At 43.0% G+C, this 20,004-nt stretch overlaps 1 protein-coding gene across 1 annotated transcript in view; it reads right to left on the bottom strand.

Annotated features, from left to right (window-relative positions):
- LY75 (lymphocyte antigen 75) overlaps positions 1-18,720 on the bottom strand; it is a 54,477-nt gene extending 35,757 nt beyond the window's left edge. The window contains exons 1-5 of the mRNA XM_072121937.1: positions 18,575-18,720; positions 15,808-16,176; positions 6,979-7,149; positions 5,758-5,922; positions 207-317 (exon numbers count right to left, since the gene is read on the bottom strand). Coding sequence (XP_071978038.1) covers positions 207-317; positions 5,758-5,922; positions 6,979-7,149; positions 15,808-16,176; positions 18,575-18,662 — 904 coding nt within the window. The 5' untranslated portion in view covers positions 18,663-18,720. The remainder of the gene's footprint in view (positions 1-206; positions 318-5,757; positions 5,923-6,978; positions 7,150-15,807; positions 16,177-18,574) is intronic.
- Between the last annotated feature and the right edge of the window lie 1,284 nt (positions 18,721-20,004).

Genomic DNA, 20,004 nt, shown 5'->3' with positions numbered 1-20,004 from the left:
CTCGTTATCGAGCAGGACAAATACTCGTCCGAGCAACGAGCCGGTCCGAGTATGCTAATACTCGACCGAGCATCAAGCTCGGACGAGTATACTCGCTCATCACTAGTTATAAGCATAAAATGAAGTCCAAAAGAAAAAGTATGTATTATACAGCTATACATGAGGTGGTCAGCATTAGGGGGATATGACCCGTTTATTTCATGTACCTTCATCCCAGTTAATAAAGGTTAAGGGGCTATTATCGGACCAATGCCAGCCAGCGCTGCTCTCCAAACGATTAAGGCCGATCCATATGGCATCTGGAAGATCTTCGTTTTCTGTACCAAAACAAAAATAAAACAATTTTATAATTTGTTTAAAAATATATATATATATTGTATTTTGTGTGTGCAAAATACAGAATCACATGGTGGGATGCAAAACCCTATAGCATTACTTTATTACACCTAGAGAAACAGAAATGGTAAGGATCTGTAATAGGGTTTGCTTGCCTGGACATATACATAATACAACCATCAGTGGATCGTTTGTCCGGCAGAGACCATTTACTCTTAGGCCCCTCATTCCCGACATGTTTTCTCGAGGGGGAGGATCCAGCACCAGCGAGCCCAACCCTTTCATCTAGAATTTACCTTCTTGGGAAAATCCCTATGGACGAACAGTTGAAATGGGGTCTGACCGCTAAAAATTAAGAGGTAGTAACTTGCACTTGCTCCCAATCTCCTCTTCTATAAAATGGAGCTGATAAAAGTATACATGGAGCAGGTTAACGGGAGTCCACCAGCAGTTTTGATTATACAAAGATGCCTGATAGTGTTAGGTGTTGGCCCAATAGAGCTGTGTATCCACCAGGACTGTGAAAAATATATAGTTATATTCCAGGATTGTAGCTGGACTTGGAGAACACTGCTGTGTTCTTAGATCTCTGTGTTAGGCTGCTTGTCCACAATTGTATTTTAGGGGGCATGCTAGCAGATTTTTCCGCCCCCATGTCTTTCTATGGGCTCGTGGATACCGCTGCTGGATTCCATGGATCTATGCTTGGGCCACTAAAGATTGAGCAAATACAGGCAGGGATAGGTATGCACTAACACCAATAACAAGCGGGCTGCCAACAGCACACAGGTTTTGCGCACAAAGCCTCATGCTGCATCTCAGTCCATCCACATTGCTGTATTATCTAACCAGAAGGTTGCTGCTGCTGTTACTCAGAGGGGAGGGGCTGTGCTGCGTTCAGTGACAAGTGTAGTCTAGCTACAATCCTGTAATATAAATATATTTTTAACTGTCCTGCTGCTACTAACACACGCAAAGGTATAATTACACATCTCTCCAGGGACAATACCTGAAACAGTCTGCAGCATTTTATGGGAAAACTACTGGTAAACTCCCTATAACTAGCTTCTATGAAACTGGCCAGGCATGGAAAGAAGATTGTGAGCCCCAGTGAATGGTGACCATGTCTGTAAAGGAAATGGAGAATAAGTTGTGGTTTTTACAAGCAGCATAAATAATATACAGGTATCTTCTAATTCTTCGTATCTCTGCCATATTCTTGTTGGAACATATGTTATTCATAACATAAAACTCAAATTTAAAAAAAAAAATTAAAAAAATGGAGGGGATTCCCAGGGCCCAGGGTCTGACTCACGGGGGAAAGTTTTCCTAAGAATCTGACCACAGAGTAAAATGTGACTTGGGAATTTCTTTCATTAGTTTTTTCTGTTCTGGTCATGGAAAAACGATTTCTCTTCATACGGAGGATCGGCCATTTGAAAAAACTTTAATAGTACAATGGACTATACTTTTCATAAGACAGGCATCCTTGATAAATATAACGATAAGCAGGGTCGGCGTCAGCACTGGGTATACCCAGGGCTCCTGGGGGGTTCACATAAGGCTGTACATAAGGAATCCATAGGGGTGAGAGGCAGGGGCGTAACTTGAGGGGGTGCAGAGGTTGCAATCGCACCTGGGCCCAAGAGGTTTAGGGGGCCCTTATGGTGTCACTTTCCCATATGAGAAGACTATTACTATAAACCATACAAATGTTAGTCGGGGGCCTGGCACAGACTTTGGTCTGGGGCCCATCAGCTTCTAGTTACGCCACTGGTGAGGGGAGCTTTATAAAAAAACAACCATGGGGGGGCTGTTTGGTATGACTAGGAAATATTTTAGGGAACAAGAGCTGTTGTTAGTTTCTGAATTTTTAATGACACCATGTGAGTTCACTGCAAGGGGGCCGCATTAGGCTCTGTCACCCAGAGGCCCACTGAAACCTGGAGCCAAACCTGACTATAAGACAACTGGCTGTAGCAGGAGTCTCCTCCTATGACCTATCTAAAGTCCCACCCTCTTTGCTTAGTCCCACCCTCTGCCAACCATCAGCACAAGAACAAAGCAGCAAGAAATTAAACTCTGTGGGGCAAAATTCTCAGACTTTTTTCTTAATTTTGAGACTTTTCATGGCGCTCATTTGCAACTTTCTTTGTGCCCAAGACAGTCTCCCTTCAAAATTCGCCATTGTCTAGTTTTCTGCAGTGTTCCCCCGAGTTATCACCTGAATCTAAATGTTAAAATTACAACTTTAAAAAAAAAAAAAAAAAAGTTGCAATTTTTTTGCCGCAAATCAGGCCCTGACCAGGCGTAGAAATGAGCTTAGAACCGATTGTGACTTTTGGAGACTTTTTGTGCCTTTTGTTTTCAAAAGTCGCAAATTCACTAAAGACCAAACGCTTTGTGTATCAATAAGGAAAAAACAAGAAAATCAGCAGAAAAGCCCAAAAAAAGACAAAGACAGACTTATGATACACGTGCCCCTGTGTTCTCTGCAAGATCATGATCACTCAAAACCATAAAGCTCAATAAATGTTGACACTTCAGGAAACTAAACCTAGAAATAAATCTAGAATGTTGCTTCCACTGAAGTGTCAGCATTTATTGAGCTTTATGGACACTTCCATTCATCTCGAGCCCCACCACTATGCCAGCAGGGGGGTGTATGAGGCCACCAGGTCCAAATATTGCACCATGAGAATCTGTATATAGGGGTATAGATGTACACCCCAACAGCATGACCCCTGCCAGATACCCGACTTTGGGGAGATTTGTATTACACAAGAGGGAATAACCCAAACCTGAATGTGGTCAGCGATGACTCACAAGGAACAATAGGGAACATTCAGCGACGATCTTGAGGTTGCTTATTAACCCGATACCGGAAAAATTTAAGCAAACAGATCAACGCATATTTCTTCTCAAGTGACAGAGTCCACCCTGTTCACACTTGCTGTGTCATGTGCCGATGGTGCCAAGAAGCAGGTTATTAGAAGATATTATCTACAGCGCTGTCAGGCCCGGTTTTCTTCTCTCATGATGTAGGAAACCGACTTGACCCGAACTATATAACCTAGTCACCAAGGTGTTGTTCCTTGAAAGTGAAGGGGAAATCTTATCTGCCCACAGGATGCTTTTAAACTTAACTAAGATGCAATACCAGACACAACCAATGGACAGGAGTGGCACTGTTCTTGGAAGGAAAAAAAAAAAGTGAAAAGGCCCCCCCAAAAAATGTACCAACATGTAATGGCATTTAAATTGGTGATATGCATCAAGTTCAGAGCTTACTATAGTATAAAGGGAGGCACACATCAGAGCTGCCTGCATATTGAAAGTGAATGGGGTTCTGGTCAAGTACACTTATAGAGGTCAGACCCTCAACAATCAGTCATTTATCACTGATCGACTCCAAAGTGACAGACACACTGATATAGAGCAGCAGAAGTTACAGGGCTTCCTGTTTGCTATCAGATGGCAACAATATATGGTACACCACATATGGAAAGTATTCAGACTCCTTTAAAGTTCTTTGTTTTGCTCATTAAACATACACACTGCACCCAATGTCGATATTTTTGCTAATTTATTAAACAAGAGAAACTAAAAGATCACATGGTCATAAGTAGTCAGACCCTTTGCTGAATACTTATATCTTATACTTATATATCTTCTCCAAGATGGTTCTACTCCTTCATTGGAATCCAGCTGTGTTGATTTAAAATTAATGGACTTGATTAAGAAAGGCACACAGCTGTCTATACAAGATCTCCCAGCTCACAGTGCATGTCAGAGCACATGAGAATCATGAGGTCTAAGGAACTGCCCAAGGTGCTCAGAGACAGAATTGTGGCAAGAAACAGATCTGGCCAAGGTTACAAAAGAATTTCTGCAGAACTCAAGTTTCTACTAAGAGCACAGTGGACTCCATGCGGCCGAATACAGAGATATCCTGGATGAAAACCTCTTCCAGATGCTCTGGACCAAAGGTTCACTTTCCAACAAGACAATGTCACTAAAATAACAAAGCAGAGGCTTCAGAACTGTGACCTGACCATTCCTGACTTAAACCCAATTATCCATCTTTGGAGAGACTTGAAAATGGCCTCCCCCAACGCTCACCATCCAACCTGAGGGAACAGGGGAGGATCTGCAAGGAAGAGGCAGAGGATCCCCAAATCCAGGGGTGAAATACTTTGCAGAAATGAAACAAAGTGTGAAAAATGTAAAGGGGTCTGAATACTTTCCATATCCACTGTATGTAGTTGTGGAGCACTAGCCTTAAAGGGCACCTACCACCACAAATCTACCTATAAAGGTAGATTGGGTGGTAGGTGGATCAATGGGACGTGAGGATAGACCTTTTAAGGGCTAATCCTCACGTCCCTGCACTTTTTTAATAACTTTAATTTGATATTTATTCAAATTTACTTATGCGGCTACCGGGGCGTGGAGTAGCCGCATATGAGATTACACGAGGCGGCTACTCCACGCCCCGGTAGCCACTTTACCCCTCCTACTCACCCATCTTCGGCGCGCAGCTCCGCGTAGCTGCGCGCCCTCGTCCGGCGATCCTGCCGTCTGCGCATGCGCAGAAGAGCAGGCCCGCGCCTGCGCGGTCACAACTCCGAAACAGGCGCGGGCCTGCTCTTCTGCGCATGCGCAGAAGGCAGGATCGCCGGACGAGGGCGCGCAGCTACGCGGAGCTGCGCGCCGAAGATGGGTGAGTAGGAGGGGTAAAGTGGCTACCGGGGCGTGGAGTAGCCGCCTCGTGTAATCTCATATGCGGCTACTCCACGCCCCGGTAGCCGCATAAGTAAATTTGAATAAATATCAAATTAAAGTTATTAAAAAAGTGCAGGGACGTGAGGATTAGCCCTTAAAAGGTCTATCCTCACGTCCCATTGATCCACCTACCACCCAATCTACCTTTATAGGTAGATTTGTGGTGGTAGGTGCCCTTTAAAGGGGGTCTATGGCCTTAAAGGAGGGGGTAACCTTATTGTTGATTCATTAGTTTCCATCCTAGGCTTTGTCTGTGATTTTGGCAGCCCTAGATCCCTTCTACTAGAAGGCTAGAGATGTATAAAATACCAACACCAGGTTTCAAGAACTCAATGCATCTCCAATGAATGGAGGAACTGCTCTGGTCCCCTGACGCCCACCCCCCCCTTTCTGTGATAGCATTGATATGACATACACACAACTTAACACAATTAGTATTTCCGCCCCCACGTTACACATTGCCAGTCAATGGCACATCACCGAGTTCTGAATCTGTGTTCACCAAGTGGATCTAAAATCATTGTTACAGATTTTTGTACCTTGTATGTTCCATTCTTTTATTCATTAAAACTTTAAATGCTAAAAAAAAAAAAATTAAAATACCAACACAGGGGGTTCACATAATTTACCACTCACCAATGAAGTACTGCAGTTCCTCTGGACTGGATATGCTCAGTAAATCTGCTCCCTGGCTCTCACAGGCCATGTACGCTTCCTTCCACTTCAGGACAGATTTTGCGTTGAACTGGTAGCATTGCTCGAGGTCCGAATTCTGGGTCCAGGAACCTTTACAGCCGCTCACTACAATATAAAGATAAGAAGGAGCTTATATAATTCCTATTCACTGAAGAAGGTGGTTTCTCCAATGCTACGGACCACATTCATCACATTCATCATCACAATTAAGGACAATTAAGAATTTTAACTAGATTCATGAAGAAATACCTTGTACATAAGCCTTAAAGGGCATCTACCACCAGTATGAAGGAATGTAAACCAAGCACACTCAGACATTCAGTTGTGGGCCCGCGCTGGCAGAATCTTCTACTCTTATCTTCTTATGCCCTGGTTATTATTAAAAAAAGGCTTTTAAAATTATGCAAATGAGCCTGCAGGTGTTAATGGAGCCCCTCAGGCTTATTTGCAAAATCTTTAAAGTTTTTTTTATATAAATTAAGGGCATAGAAAATAAAAAGAAGAGAAGATCCTGGCAGAGGGGGCGCACACCAGGATGTCAGTGTACTTGGTTTACAGTCCTTCATCCTGGTGGTAGATGTCCTTAAACGGAGGGAAATAAACAGACATTCTGACGGTATTGTGAACTAATCTATTTCAAAATTTTATGAACATTTTGTAGCAGATTGTTATTTTACTTTAGACAAATTTTGGTATGAAATCCACATTGAAATTTATGCCAATTGTGAATGTGGCTCGATAAAATACTGCAGTACATTTCTATCCACTCACACGGTATACATACTGTCTAGCAATAAAGGTCTCAGCTCCGGGTGGCTACCATTCCTATCACATGATGGGAAATTGTGCACAAAGTAGGAGCTTTGGTTTAAGAGAAGACCTCCGGGCTGTTGTGCTACATACAGATCTGTAAATCTGTGGAATAGCTTGTCTCAGGCGCTGGTCACAGCAGGGACAGCAGAGAGCTTCAAGAAGGGTCTAGATGCCTTGTTACACCTGAATAACATTGATGGTTATGTTATATAGAATGGTTTCCCCTAAATCCCTTCCTCATCCAATCCCTTCCCTTCCCTGGTTTAACTTGTTGGACATGTGTCTTTTTTCAACCGTATAAACTATGATACTATGAAACCACATATAAATCAGAAGAATATCACTTACCTGGCTTTAAGCAGTTCCCTACAAGAACCTTATTGTCAAAGTTTTGGGAGGTCACGCACCACTCCTGACCTTTCTCAGCGTCATAGACACAGTCGTGATACCAGTTCCCCTTATGCAGGAATGGGAATTCACAGGGTTTTCCAGCAGAATTTCCATCCACTGTATATACAACTAAAAAACAAAAGGATCTAAATTAATAAAATTCTGACCACAAACCAAACAGACAGAAGCTCTACACAAGAAAACCCCCCTTTGCTCATCGCAAAACAGATTTCAAAATTTTATGTTCAAAACTTTTAAAATTCTTGAAAATTTTTTTTTTAAATACAAATCAAAATCCACTTTCTTCAGAAAAACACATTTCAAATGTTTTTCCCCATTATATTTTTCCTGACAACCGAGAACTTTGTGTCAAAATATCCACTTATTCACACATTTTTATTTTACTTTTTTTTTACACAATGAGGCACACGTACTTTTGTTTTGGCTTTTTCTTTTCTTCCTTTCTGCAATTTTTTGTGGCACATGGGCACTTTTGTGACTTTTTCTTGCGTCTAATACATCGTTCCTTCAAAGTTCGCCATGGGCGAGTTTTATGCAGCGTTCCCCAAATTTTCACTCAATTACGGACGCGGAAGTGGCAAATTTGGCATAAATCTATACCTACTCTTTGCAGGAGTAGGGAATAGTATAGAGTAGATTGAGTCTTTATAGGGACTTTTTACAAGTTTTGTTCAAAAATATCCAAGAATACAAAAAACCTAAACTCAGCTGCACCTCGGCACCCCCAACTGTGTACAGTGCTTAACCGGTTAAGGAGAATTACGCCGCGGCGCTGTGAGCTAGACCGGCACCCCAGCCCGATCCACCAATTGTACGTCTGCAAACTGTGTGCTGAGATATAACGTAACATTTATATTAGTCTCGTAGTGTAATGTTTGTATACAATGGGCCTCCCTGTAATGTCTCTATGTAATGATGTCTGTATCTGTGAGCCTATCCTGTCTGTATAGGATTAGGACACTACATGCAAAATAATTTTCCCCCAGGGGATTAATAACGTTGTATCTTATCGAATTAAAAAAGAAAAAACTCCTAAAAACAAATAGTGTTATGAAAAGTTATTTAAATTTTCCAATATACTTTCTGTATCACTTCCTCATGGTTTTCTAGATCTCTGCTTGCTGTCCTTTTATAGGAAGCTTACTGTTTTTACTTCCAGTGGATAGAAATCTGACCATGGTCATGTGAAGGACAGGCAGGTGCTCAGTTAGTATCACACAGCTCCGATAGTCATGCAATGTCACACAGGTGCACCAGCTGTTATTATCACACAAACATAGAAGCCCTCTTTAGCAGCACAGCAAGCAGAGATCTAGAAAACCATGAGGAAATGAAAGTATATTGGAACATTGTAAAACTTTTCACTACAAAAACAATATCAAATATTTGCTGAAAGTGGACAACTCCTCTAAGATACAAGTGCCCCAATGTTTTTGAAGAAACTTCCGCATAAAATGCATAAAATAATCCCAGTAACTCGCAATTTATTCTGGAGTAATTTTTTTTTAAATTACCCCAATCCAAAAAAAAAAAAAAAAAAGAAAAAGTTTAAGTTCTCTTGGATTTAGAAATGAATGCTTTTTATGTATCTATTTTATTTTTTTTTTGTTTCTTTTGTAGGTTTCTTTCAGTTTCCAAAATACGGTGTGAACCTACTCAAATAGTGTCAACTCTATAAAATGTTTGTGAAAGTAGCCCCATGTAACATATCCGGGGGAGGGAGGGAAGGAGCGAGCAACTGCCTGAGGTGCAAATTTTAGAGCAGGTCCTATTCCTCCCAAGTTTGAGGCTCAAGCAGTCTTTTCTGCTGTCATTGGCACGTGAGCAAACCTCACACAATCATGACACATGGGCTGCAAACAGACCGCAGGTCCTTAGTTTGTGGCCCAATATTGCAGTCATTTGGAGGTAGCCTTAAAGGGGTTGTCCAGAAGTTATTACTATTATTATAATACAGCTGCACCACATCTGATCACAGCCATTTGTGCGAGAAAGTGGCCATATTTTTGGATCTCCAAACAACGCCTTTAAGACGAGTTATTTCATCAGTTATCGTGAGCCAAAACCACCAAAAGTGTGGAGACGTAAGTAAAAAAAAAAACAAAAAAAACAAGTGGGAATCAGCCGTTAGTTTACAGCTTCCGGTGATGCCACAGGTGGGGTTTTTGGTCTGTTTTAAAGCATGCATTTTTAGTCCGTTTAAAAACACGCCCATTTTTGACCATTTTTCCCAATTATCATAATAGATAAACGCATGCGTTTTTAAACCTAAAAGGGGACCAAAAACGCCCCGTGTGGCATCACCCTAAATGGGAGACGATCAGAGGTTCCCGGATCAGTCACTACACGGAGAGCGGTGTTGGTCTTCCACCTCCATTATCAGTGTTGCTCCCGGTTAGAATCAGCTGATTGGTGGGAGAACGTCAGGACCCACCGATCCAATATTGACGACCTACATTATGGATTGGTCATCTACATCATTACGATGGAAATCCACTTTCCTGACAAGGAGCCGTCATTTCTTGTAAAGGTTCCGCCCGTCACTTTTGTCCCTTTGTTTAAACATGAACACGCTTCATATGCACAAAGACAAAAAGATAAAGTATCTGCCAAAATGTTACACAGAAACCGCTGCTACTTCCTCATAAACACTGACGCTTCTGGCAGGTCTACATTTTATCTCTCCGCGTCCCACAGCCTGAGCAATGCATCGAGAGGTTAAGTACACCTCCCCCTACAATACATTGTAAGAGTATCAAGAAAAGCAAAAACTGCTGCTACAGGGCCTAGACAATTAGGAGCACCAGCTTATACACTACAAAACTACCCCCCTCTGTAGGGTATGAAATGGCCTTTTTAGAACTCACCCTTTTATGTTAAATCTCTTTCATTTACCTATAAAAAATCACTTCCAAAGCCATATGCTCACTTTGTTCCGGAGAGGAGTCACTTTAAGTGGCTGCAAGGGGTCAATATCGGATGCCTGGATCTCAGCCGCTATACCAGCTAGAATCGTGGTAGTGGCGGTATTATAAAGATAAGTTTAGCATCTTACAGACGAAACATACAAGCAAGAATGCGAGCTGCAGATCAAGTTCCCATTTTGATGTATTCAACCGCTTGTATCTCCTGTTCTGTAGCACCCAGAACCACTATCCTAATGCAAACTATGGTTCTAGGAGTTATACAGCTCAAGGTTGGGGCGTTTGGAGCCACACTGGCGTTAACATTTGGGCTGACAAAATACGATGTTAACAGTAATGTAATTAGACAAATCACCTCTCCTTGAAACGCGTTTCAAAATGCAATGAAGATGCAACCAAAACGCTATGTGTGACCTCACCCATACAAACCTTAAGGGTGGGTTCCCACCTGGCGCTTTGGATGCGTCTATACGCATGCGTTTTTGAATGTTACAATGCGTTTGGCTACTCTGGAAGCGTTTTTCTTTATTGCTGGAAGTTTAGGCAGCCGTGTAAACATTGTCACAGTTGTTTACACATTTTGATAATAGGCAAAGTTGTTTTACATCCCAAGAACTATGAATTTGTGAAAAAAAACCTTTACAGTTACTCTTTAAAGGGAACCTGTCACCAGGAGACCCATTTTTAGCACTCCCCCAGTCCCCACAGAGCATAGTACATACACTGCCAAAGTGTTTTTGTGTAAAAAATTGATTTTACAGAAAAAAAGATATGTTATATTGTACCTTTCATTAGCATGTGTTGTGTGACTAGGCAGTTGCCTAGTGGGAGGGGCTGGAAATGAGCAGTCCCCCCACCCTTGGGGAACAGCTCCTCCATGTGACCTTTTCAAATATATGAAAACACCCATCACTGCGCCCCCTGCTCCTCTACAGCCAATCCTGATTGTTGGGAGTTATTCATATATTTGAAAAGGTCACATGTTTCCCAAGGTGGGGGGGGGGGGGGGCTGCTCCTTTCCAGCCCCTCCCAATTGGCAACTGCCTAGTCACACAACAGATGCTAATGAAAGGTACAATATAACATATCTTTTTTTCTGTAAAACCTATTTTTTATACAAAAACACTTTGGCAGTGCATGTACTATGCTCTGTGTGGACTGGGGGAGTGCTAAAAATGGCTCTCCTGGTGACAGGTTCCCTTTAAGTTTACTATATCCATACATATGAAAGAGTAACTTAAAGGGAACCTGTCATCACAATACCCAACAATAAATTGGAGAGTACCTTACAGGGGACTGTGACTGTGGTGTAATGAAGCCATTGCGTTGGTGTTCTTCGGCACAAAAAGCACTTTTATTCCCCAATCATTATCATCAGATGCAGTCAAGGAGGTGGGAGAGCTCTTGGATCCAGTCAGGCTCCCCCCCCCCCCCCGGCGTCCTCACAGCCGCTGTGGCTGGTAAAATCCTCCTCTCCCCCTGCCCCTTGTCACAACTCTCAGAGTCACTAGACACCAGTGCATGCGCAAGTATTATGTGCACTAGCCGGTGAGAGGGAGAAAGCCAGCCATGCTCTGATGTGCACATGGAAGTCACTGATAAGAATTGCACTGACATGTCAGGACAGAGCGCATGCGCAAGGCTGGGGACTGCAACAAGGGGAAGATTTTACCAACCACAGTTGTGGAGGAGAGCCTGAGGGTGCGGTCGCACGTCACGTTTACTGCATGCGTTTAAAAACGCATTGCTACAACTGAAGGGAGATTTGCCTAATTAAACAGCTGTTAACACCTGCATTTACAAAATGCGTTAACACTTGCGTTTTGTAAACGTAAGCGTTGACAGCTGTTTAATTAGGCAAATCTCCCTCCAGCTGTAGCAATGCGTTTTTAAACGCATGCAGTAAACGCGACGTGTGACCGCACCCTGACTGGGTCCCGTTCCAAATGATAATGATGGGGAATTAAAGTGAACGCAGAGGTCCCACACTGACACCATTACACCACAATTAAAGGTTCTCTTCATGGCTTAATGTGGGCTTTTGTGGTAACAGGTTCCCTTTAATAAGAACTGTGTGCGGAGATATAATGTAACATTTATATTAGTCTCGTAATGTAATGTATGTATACAATGGGCCTCCCTGTAATGTCTTTATGTAATGATGTCTGTATCTGTGAGCCTATCCTGTCTGTATAGGATTAGGACATTATGCGCAAATTAATTTTCCCCCAGGGGATTAATAACGTTGTATCTTATCGAATTAAAAAAAGAAAAACTCCTAAAAAAAATAGTGTAATGAAAAGTTATACAATTTTCCAATATACTTTCTGTATCAATTCCTCACGGTTTTCTACATCTCTGCTTGCTGTCCTTTTATAGGAAGCTTCATTGTTTACTTCCACTGGATAGAAATCTGTCCATGGTCATGTGATGGACGCGCAGGTATAACCATTATATACATGACAATGGTGAATGGGACAGCGATAAAGGCCCGACCAGGACTGTGCCACCTATAACGCTCTCCTCACCTCCAGCCTAGGGCAGGAGTAGCACTTCTGCCTTGCAGCACTGGGTTCCTGGGTTCGAATCCCACCCAGATCAACATCTGCAAAAGAGTTTATATGTTCTCTCCGTGTTTGCGTGGGTTTCCTCCGGGTACTCCGGTTTCCTCCCACACTCAAAAACATACTAAGTTGTTTAGATTGTGAGCCCCATTGGGGACAGGAACTGATTTGGCAGACTCTGTGCAGCGCTGCGTAATCTGTGTGCGCTATATAAATAAATTATTATTATCATCAGTCATGGGTTCTCATGTACCACGACCGACACAAAGAGAAGATTGCGTGCTATGAATTGTTTGGGTATATTACAGGGTTCAGGAGCCTCCAACTATTCCCTCGAGGGCGAGTTTTACGCATTTTGCTTATTAGTGATATACTCTTAGGATACATCAGTAGGACTCATTTTTATGAAAAACTTTACTATTTTTAGAAAATTTTGCCCAGACTGAAAAAAACATAAATACATATAAAAGCAGAGAGGACGCGGTTTATAGGTTCCTCATTCCACACGTCGGCTCCTGGTTTATTTACTCTCAGGTTATCGTGCCGGTGCCTCATTTCTGTACTTTTACGAGACGCAAAATGTCAAGGGTATTTTTTTTTATTTGTTTTTCTTAAGAGAGACTTGTTATAGCGCTTTAACAGATTGGAAGTATGTTAAGGTTTGGAATGTATTTTTAGATTGGGCACCGAGTTTTCCATTGTGATGGGGACTTGCTTTACCTGGTATGAAGACATCATAGTGCAGGCGCTAACACTATTACATATAGTAACCCTTGAAACCCAACCAATGGTCACCAATTATCACCTGTGGCTGAAAAAAACATGTCTGCTTTCCTCCAAAAACAGCGCCACTACTGACCATGGCTAATGCCGGTACTGCAGCTCAGCTGTGTAGAAATGAATGAAGCTTAGTTGTAATACCTATCATAAAATGTGGAGTTTTTATTTAGTCATATTTTTCACCTTCCCCCACCCGGACAACCCCTTTAACGTTGCAAACTTGAGTGTGGCGCCAGAGGCCACTATGTGTGACACCATGTAGGGAGGGTTGACTATCCTCATAAACCCATTAGAGTAAATGGGGGACGCTGCATATTCACAGCTACCTCTCCACTCATGGCAGAGGCACAACAGCGGTTGGACAATCCTAGTTCTCAAGAAAGGAATAGCTATAACATATTTAGCAAAATGAAGCTGGGACACAATTTTGAACATTACAGTTCTCCCCAACTTAAAGGAAATCTACCATTTGATTTCATGCATTAGGAATCAAACATACTTTGAGAATGCTGTAAAAACGGCCATATATACAGCTGTATATACGTCTGACGTCCCCTATGCATTCCAATGGGCAATACGGCCATCCATGTACATGACCTTTTTGTCCAACCTACCCTGAACAGGACGTATAAAAATATAGAGCATGTCATATTTTCCATCGTATTTCCATTCCATATTCCCCATAGAAGTCAATGGGAACATATAAAATATGGGATAAATAAGTGCTGCATTTGGTTGTGCACCGCATGCTGCCGTATATACGTGCAGTATACAGAACCAGTGGGAGGGGCATTCTGTCAGCCAGCCAATAGTCAGCCAGCCATCATCTGCCAGCCCACTGTACTTTACACGGATACGGTTAGAATACATCTCGTATTTACGTCCAGAATACAGCCATATATACAGAGCAGTAAGGACCATATGGTTGTGGGCATGAGGTCTTGTTTGCCGGGTGGAGCATCACCACATTGTAAAATGAAAGTAAACTTCTTAACTATGAAATGTGCAAACATAGTAAAAACTATTGACGTGTAAAGGTCAGAAAACTATTTCTATCATAAACTGCGCACCCGAGACCAAGCATGTGAACTAACCCATAAAACACACCCACACGTATATAGACACCCAACAATGTGACCATAGAGCTCGGAGCAGTCAATAAAACCCTGTGCTGACTGGCTGTGAGAGTAGTGCACACAATACAAAGTATCCAAGGAAGATACAACATAACACACAATACAAAGTATCCAATACACAGTATATACAAAGTATCCAATCCACGGTACATACAAAGTATCCAAGGAAGATACAACATAACACACAATGCTAAGTATCCAATCCACAGTATATACAAAGTATCCAATCTATGGAATATATACTGTAACATAATCCACAATACCGAGGATCCAATCCATGTACGGTAATATACAAAGTATCCAAGGAAGATACAACAAAAATATCCAATCCACAGTATATACAAAGTATCCAATCCATGGAATATATAACATAATGCACAATACTGAGGATCCAATGAATGTAATATACAAAGTATCCAATCCATGGAGTATACAACGTAGCAAACAATACAAAGTATCCAATCCATGGAGTATACAACGTAGCAAACAATACAACGTAACCAATCCTTGGAATATACAAATGATCCAATCTATGGAATATACAACATATTACACAACACAAAGACTTGTCCACTCACATGTTGGATCATAGGTTGTTCCAGAGTATGGCCATTACCTCTTAGCTTTGACTGCTAAAATATATCACAAAGGTCCAATCAGTGGAAATCTACAGATCCTGGTACTCAGGGGGGCGCAGCGCTGGTTGGGCACAGTGACCAGGGTGATGGTATATAAAACCCACTGTCATTATACTGCCCCATTCTGCCTGGGAAATGGAGGAGTCACTAGTGACCATATCCAATGCCAAGTATTTCGGCATAAACATTCATTTTCCAAATGCAACAAAGTCATGGAACAATACCAAATTGCCAGATCTGTTTTCTATTTAGCATAGCAACCTCTTTTTTTCCCAGATAAACAGAACGGTAATTTAGTACCAGATAAGACATTAGAGGCGTCTGGTTCTGCAGAGAAAACAAATTAGGAATCACATTCAATTCTTAAAGCCCTGTTGCAGAGATTAGTCGGTCGTGCATGCGCCGGCTGCTTGATCATCTCTATGGCCTTGCACTCGGCAATGTTCGTCAGCACCATAGAGATAAATAGAGAAGCCGGCACATGCACGCCCGACTGATTTCTGAATCTCGTACTTAAAAGGGTTACATCAGACCCCCGTTCTTGAGATCCGTGGAGGTCTAATCAATAAGATCCCCACGATCAGCAAGTTAGGCCCCATCCTACTTGCTATGGCTGCAGAACCCCTTTAACCAATCATGTAATACCCCTCATGACCAGGTGTGGCGCTGCACCGCCAGGTTTTCCTAATCCATACTCCATGTCCTGAAATGAGAAGTCACGTACCATGATATGGGACATCACATATAGCCTCTGATTTCCCATTCCTTCTCCAGGTATCCGTGGTCTTCATGGATGCGGTGACAGTCCCATTGTTTACATTAAGTCCGTATCCGGAGGCGCCAGATACACTCAGACCATCACAACGCCACCACAACATAAGCTTGGAGTCACAAGAAACCAATTTCAAGGGATCCTGAGGTTGAGAAATGTCAATTCCAAGGCACTTTTGGGTTCCCAGGCTGAAGAGGCGATGACCGGATCCCCATGTCCACAATGAATTATTGGTCGGAGAGCAACTTGTGACTGATAGTCGGTCATTCTCCGCTGTAAGGCACTTACTGGACTGATCGTGGAGGATCTGAAATGTGTGATCTACAGAGAGAAAGAAAGAGGGATTAGTACAAATTGCCTTTTCGCCCACATAGAATGTATGTGCTGCCGTGCATTGTTCCTCCATTATTCCTCCTGGAAACGAATGAATAATATGACAACTGGGATTTACAATTGCACTTGGTACCAATAGGACAGTGTTAGACTATGTATGTCCACTCCCCAGGGATTGGGAACACCCAGTTGTCCGTCTACCTTCCTATTTCCAGACAAAACGACACGATTCACAGATTATGCAGCGCTGCACAAAACTTGTCCCTGTCCCCAATGGGGCTCACAATCTAATCAACCTACCAGTAGGTTTTGGAGTGTGGGAGGAAACCGGAGGACCCGGAGGAAACCCACGTAAACATGGAGAGAACATACACACACTTTTCAGATGGTCACCTGGATGGGACTTGAATCCAGGTCCCAAGCGCTGCAAGGCTATAGTGCTAACCCCTGAGCAATCGGGCTAACTTTTCAAGGAGAATGCAAGGATTTAAGATTGTGGAGTCAGAAAATGATTATTGATGGTGGTCCTGGTGTCTATATTCCGCACTCTTTTTACTGCCATGACAATGATCAGCAATGGTTAATATTTAACACTTCCCAGCCCTGCGCTCTCTATAAATAAATGCTATACACTGCAGATGTCACTTATACTACAACCCTCCTCCATAAAAAAAACTCTGCAAGCACAAGACAAGTCTGAACACGCACCAGCCTGGGCCAGCAGTACAGCGGTGTTGATATGGGTGTGTGAACAGTGTCATCGCCTTGTCATTATCTGGTGGTATGTGTGGGTTTGTGTACCACAACAGCTGCCTGCCCTGCCCACGGGGGCAGCAACTTGTAACATATGTCACCACTAAATTCTGAGATGTTCTAGGAATAGATGGAAACTCTCCTGCACAGTTCATGACCCGTGTAGTGTACTCTAGTAGAAATGTGCAAACTACTGTGAGACCGATTCTAAAGGCACTGCTGACCCCCCCGGCTACCAGGCACGGCGGGATTAAAGGAAATATACCATCCAAATCATCATGATAAACAAGGGACATTACTCATAGATTCTTCTTTTTAAAATCAACTTGTATAATTGTGTTAATGAGTCAAAAAAGCTCTGGGGGTTTTGTGCGGTAGCTTCACAAGCTGTTATACTGTCTCCCCTACTCCCTCAGCAATTCTCCCTCTGCCTGATGTAATCTCACACAGTGGGGGGTTGTTTCTGCGCAGTGTAACAGCCTGTGAAGCCAGATCACAGAGAGGCTTCAATATAGCCCCCCAGAGCCTTTTTGTTAGCCTGCTTTTAGAAGGAAGGAGGCCATGGATACCACATATAAAAATATATAGGAAGCCCCTGATTCTATAAGTAAGTGTCTCTGGTTTATCATACAATACAACTTTATTGATTCCTCTTTCGGGAAATTGGGCCACTTGGGCCAATGATTGGCTGATTCACCTTTTCTTGTGTGTTAGGACAGGGTCAGAAAGGTCGGGGATCATCAGCAAGTTCTTCAGTCTACAAATCCCTGGACAGCGCCTGTTATCTACCGTCTACTAAAAAAGAGTGACAAGTGTATGGTATATCCATAGGCTCCACCCGTAGGACCAGCCTAGACTCCAATGCCCCCAACAATCCTGGGATGTATATGATTGGACGTGAGAAAACAATGTAACATCAATGTCATTCCATTAATCTAGAACCTCGGATAATCCAGAATACCAGGAACATTCTAACAAGTGTAACATTCCGACAGTTTGATATTTCGGATAATGTGACAATGGGTCCATTCCTGTTAACTATATATACGTAGAGCGGGTGGGGGGGGGGGGTGTTATGTATAAATATCATGGAGGGGCGGCACTATTTTGGTTAGAGGGATGACTCAGCTCCACCGCACATGATGCAAAAAGGTCTTGCAATAGAGAAGGCATCTATCACATGACCCCCCCCCCCCCCATCAAACGCAACTTTGTGTACGTGAAAATGTCCCTCAAAGACAGCGCTTGACATTTTAGGGCGAAAACTTAAGCGCAATGCACAGTATATACCCATATCTCACGCCCATACCAGTGCCCAGGTCACACCCAGCCGGCACCCGACCTCTGACCCTAATAAATCATGACATTTCTTATAAACTTCATAGTTTCGTAAATACATTGAATCACTATAAATGAAATACGAAGATGTAGCAGAGCTGAATAAGTTACATAACTATGATAAGTGTCTATTAGCATAAGGTATGAATGACACAGTCAGCTCTGCTACATCTGCATCCAGCAGCACCACACACACAAAGGGGTTAAGTTCCAGGAAACTGGAGAAACTGGAAATAGAAAGTGGAAGCGGCAGAAGTTACCAGCAGAGGTGAAAGCTATAGATATACATTGTTACCTTCCTGCAGGGGCGAGGCAGAGCCCGACACAGCCGTCCACACTGTCAGCGCCAGGCACAGCAGCTGCTGCACCCACCCGGCACCCATAATAATCCCACCCGACCGCACCACTCACAACAACAGACAACACCCTCCTCCCCGCACCGTGCACACAAACTGCGAGTCCCCGCCCACCCCGATCACACTGCGCTGACAGCTAGGCGGACCCAACTATTTTCCTATTGGCCGCGGAAACGCGTCATCAGTTGCCATGTAGATATTTCATGACTAGATTACAGGCTGGCTCCCCTGAGTCACTCCCGGAGAACCACAAGCAGTTTCTTTTTCTCAAGAAATCCCTTAGAGAATACTAGTAATAGGAAGAGAAATATTACCCAGTATTTAGCAGGTTAAGTTTTTTAAAATTTGTAATGAATAAATAGCTGAATTTTTTTTACTTAATAAAAATCCTTTAAGTGTCTCCTCCTGATGTTAAAGGGGATTTGTATGTGGTAGAATAGGGAATCTCTATTCATCATAATAATTCCTTTGTTTATATAGCGCACACAGTATACAGTATACAGTAACAGACCTCTGCCATGCACTGCTCATACAGAGTTTGGGGGCCCACCTAGCTCAGAGGCCCACCGGTGAATCCACCTGTTCACCTATGGGCCAGTACGAGCCTGCAGGCTTGGATACTGAATCAATGTGCAAGACATAGAACACAGCCCAATGCAGAATCTGTAGCATGCCATTTAGATGTGTGAATGTCTCAAAAATTTAATTTAACTGATCTGCTGAATTAAAAAGAAAAAGAGATTTGGGTTCAAATGGATTAAATCTGAACTGGGGGGTTGTGAAATACCTGTACGACCTCCTGGAGCCCTTTCTCACATGACCTGCTCCCTTTGTCCAGTTGCTGAGTAATCACTGTCAAGATCATGTTGGAATGGGCTCCAGGAGATCTGTTAGGGCTTCCACAATCTCCCAGCATGCCCCAGAAAACTGGAATCACCCAATTTCTCTCATTAAGTCTCAGCTCAGGGTTGGCTCCCTGAAATAGGACACGTTTGGGGCCAAGTGGTGAAACCAGGAGATTGTGGAAGCCTTTTCTATCCTGCTGGACCCCTTTCCAACATGACCTGGTGCTTCTTACTGGCCACGGCAGAATTTATGCCAAGACCGGGGAGTTGCCTCCTTCCCAGAGCCCTGACTTGTTCCCCCTGCTCCTAGACTTTCAGTAAGCGAGCAACCTGGAGGATACTCTCTGGAAACCGCAGCTCTGGTTCACCTTGGGAGGCCCTGTACCCACAAATCAAGAGGTAGCTACTTTTTGAGAGCCTTCCAGTCTGCTATGACCCGTAAGAGGCAAACCTGTTCCTTTCCTACTGCCAAGTAACAAGATGTATACGTCTCTATTCACATCTGATTCTGTTCTAACCATATA

This window comes from Engystomops pustulosus, chromosome 8, assembly GCF_040894005.1.
Source record: "Engystomops pustulosus chromosome 8, aEngPut4.maternal, whole genome shotgun sequence".
Classification (NCBI taxonomy): domain Eukaryota; kingdom Metazoa; phylum Chordata; class Amphibia; order Anura; family Leptodactylidae; genus Engystomops; species Engystomops pustulosus.
Note: the sequence above shows the minus strand (reverse complement) of the source record. Positions and strands in the feature narration are given on the sequence as shown.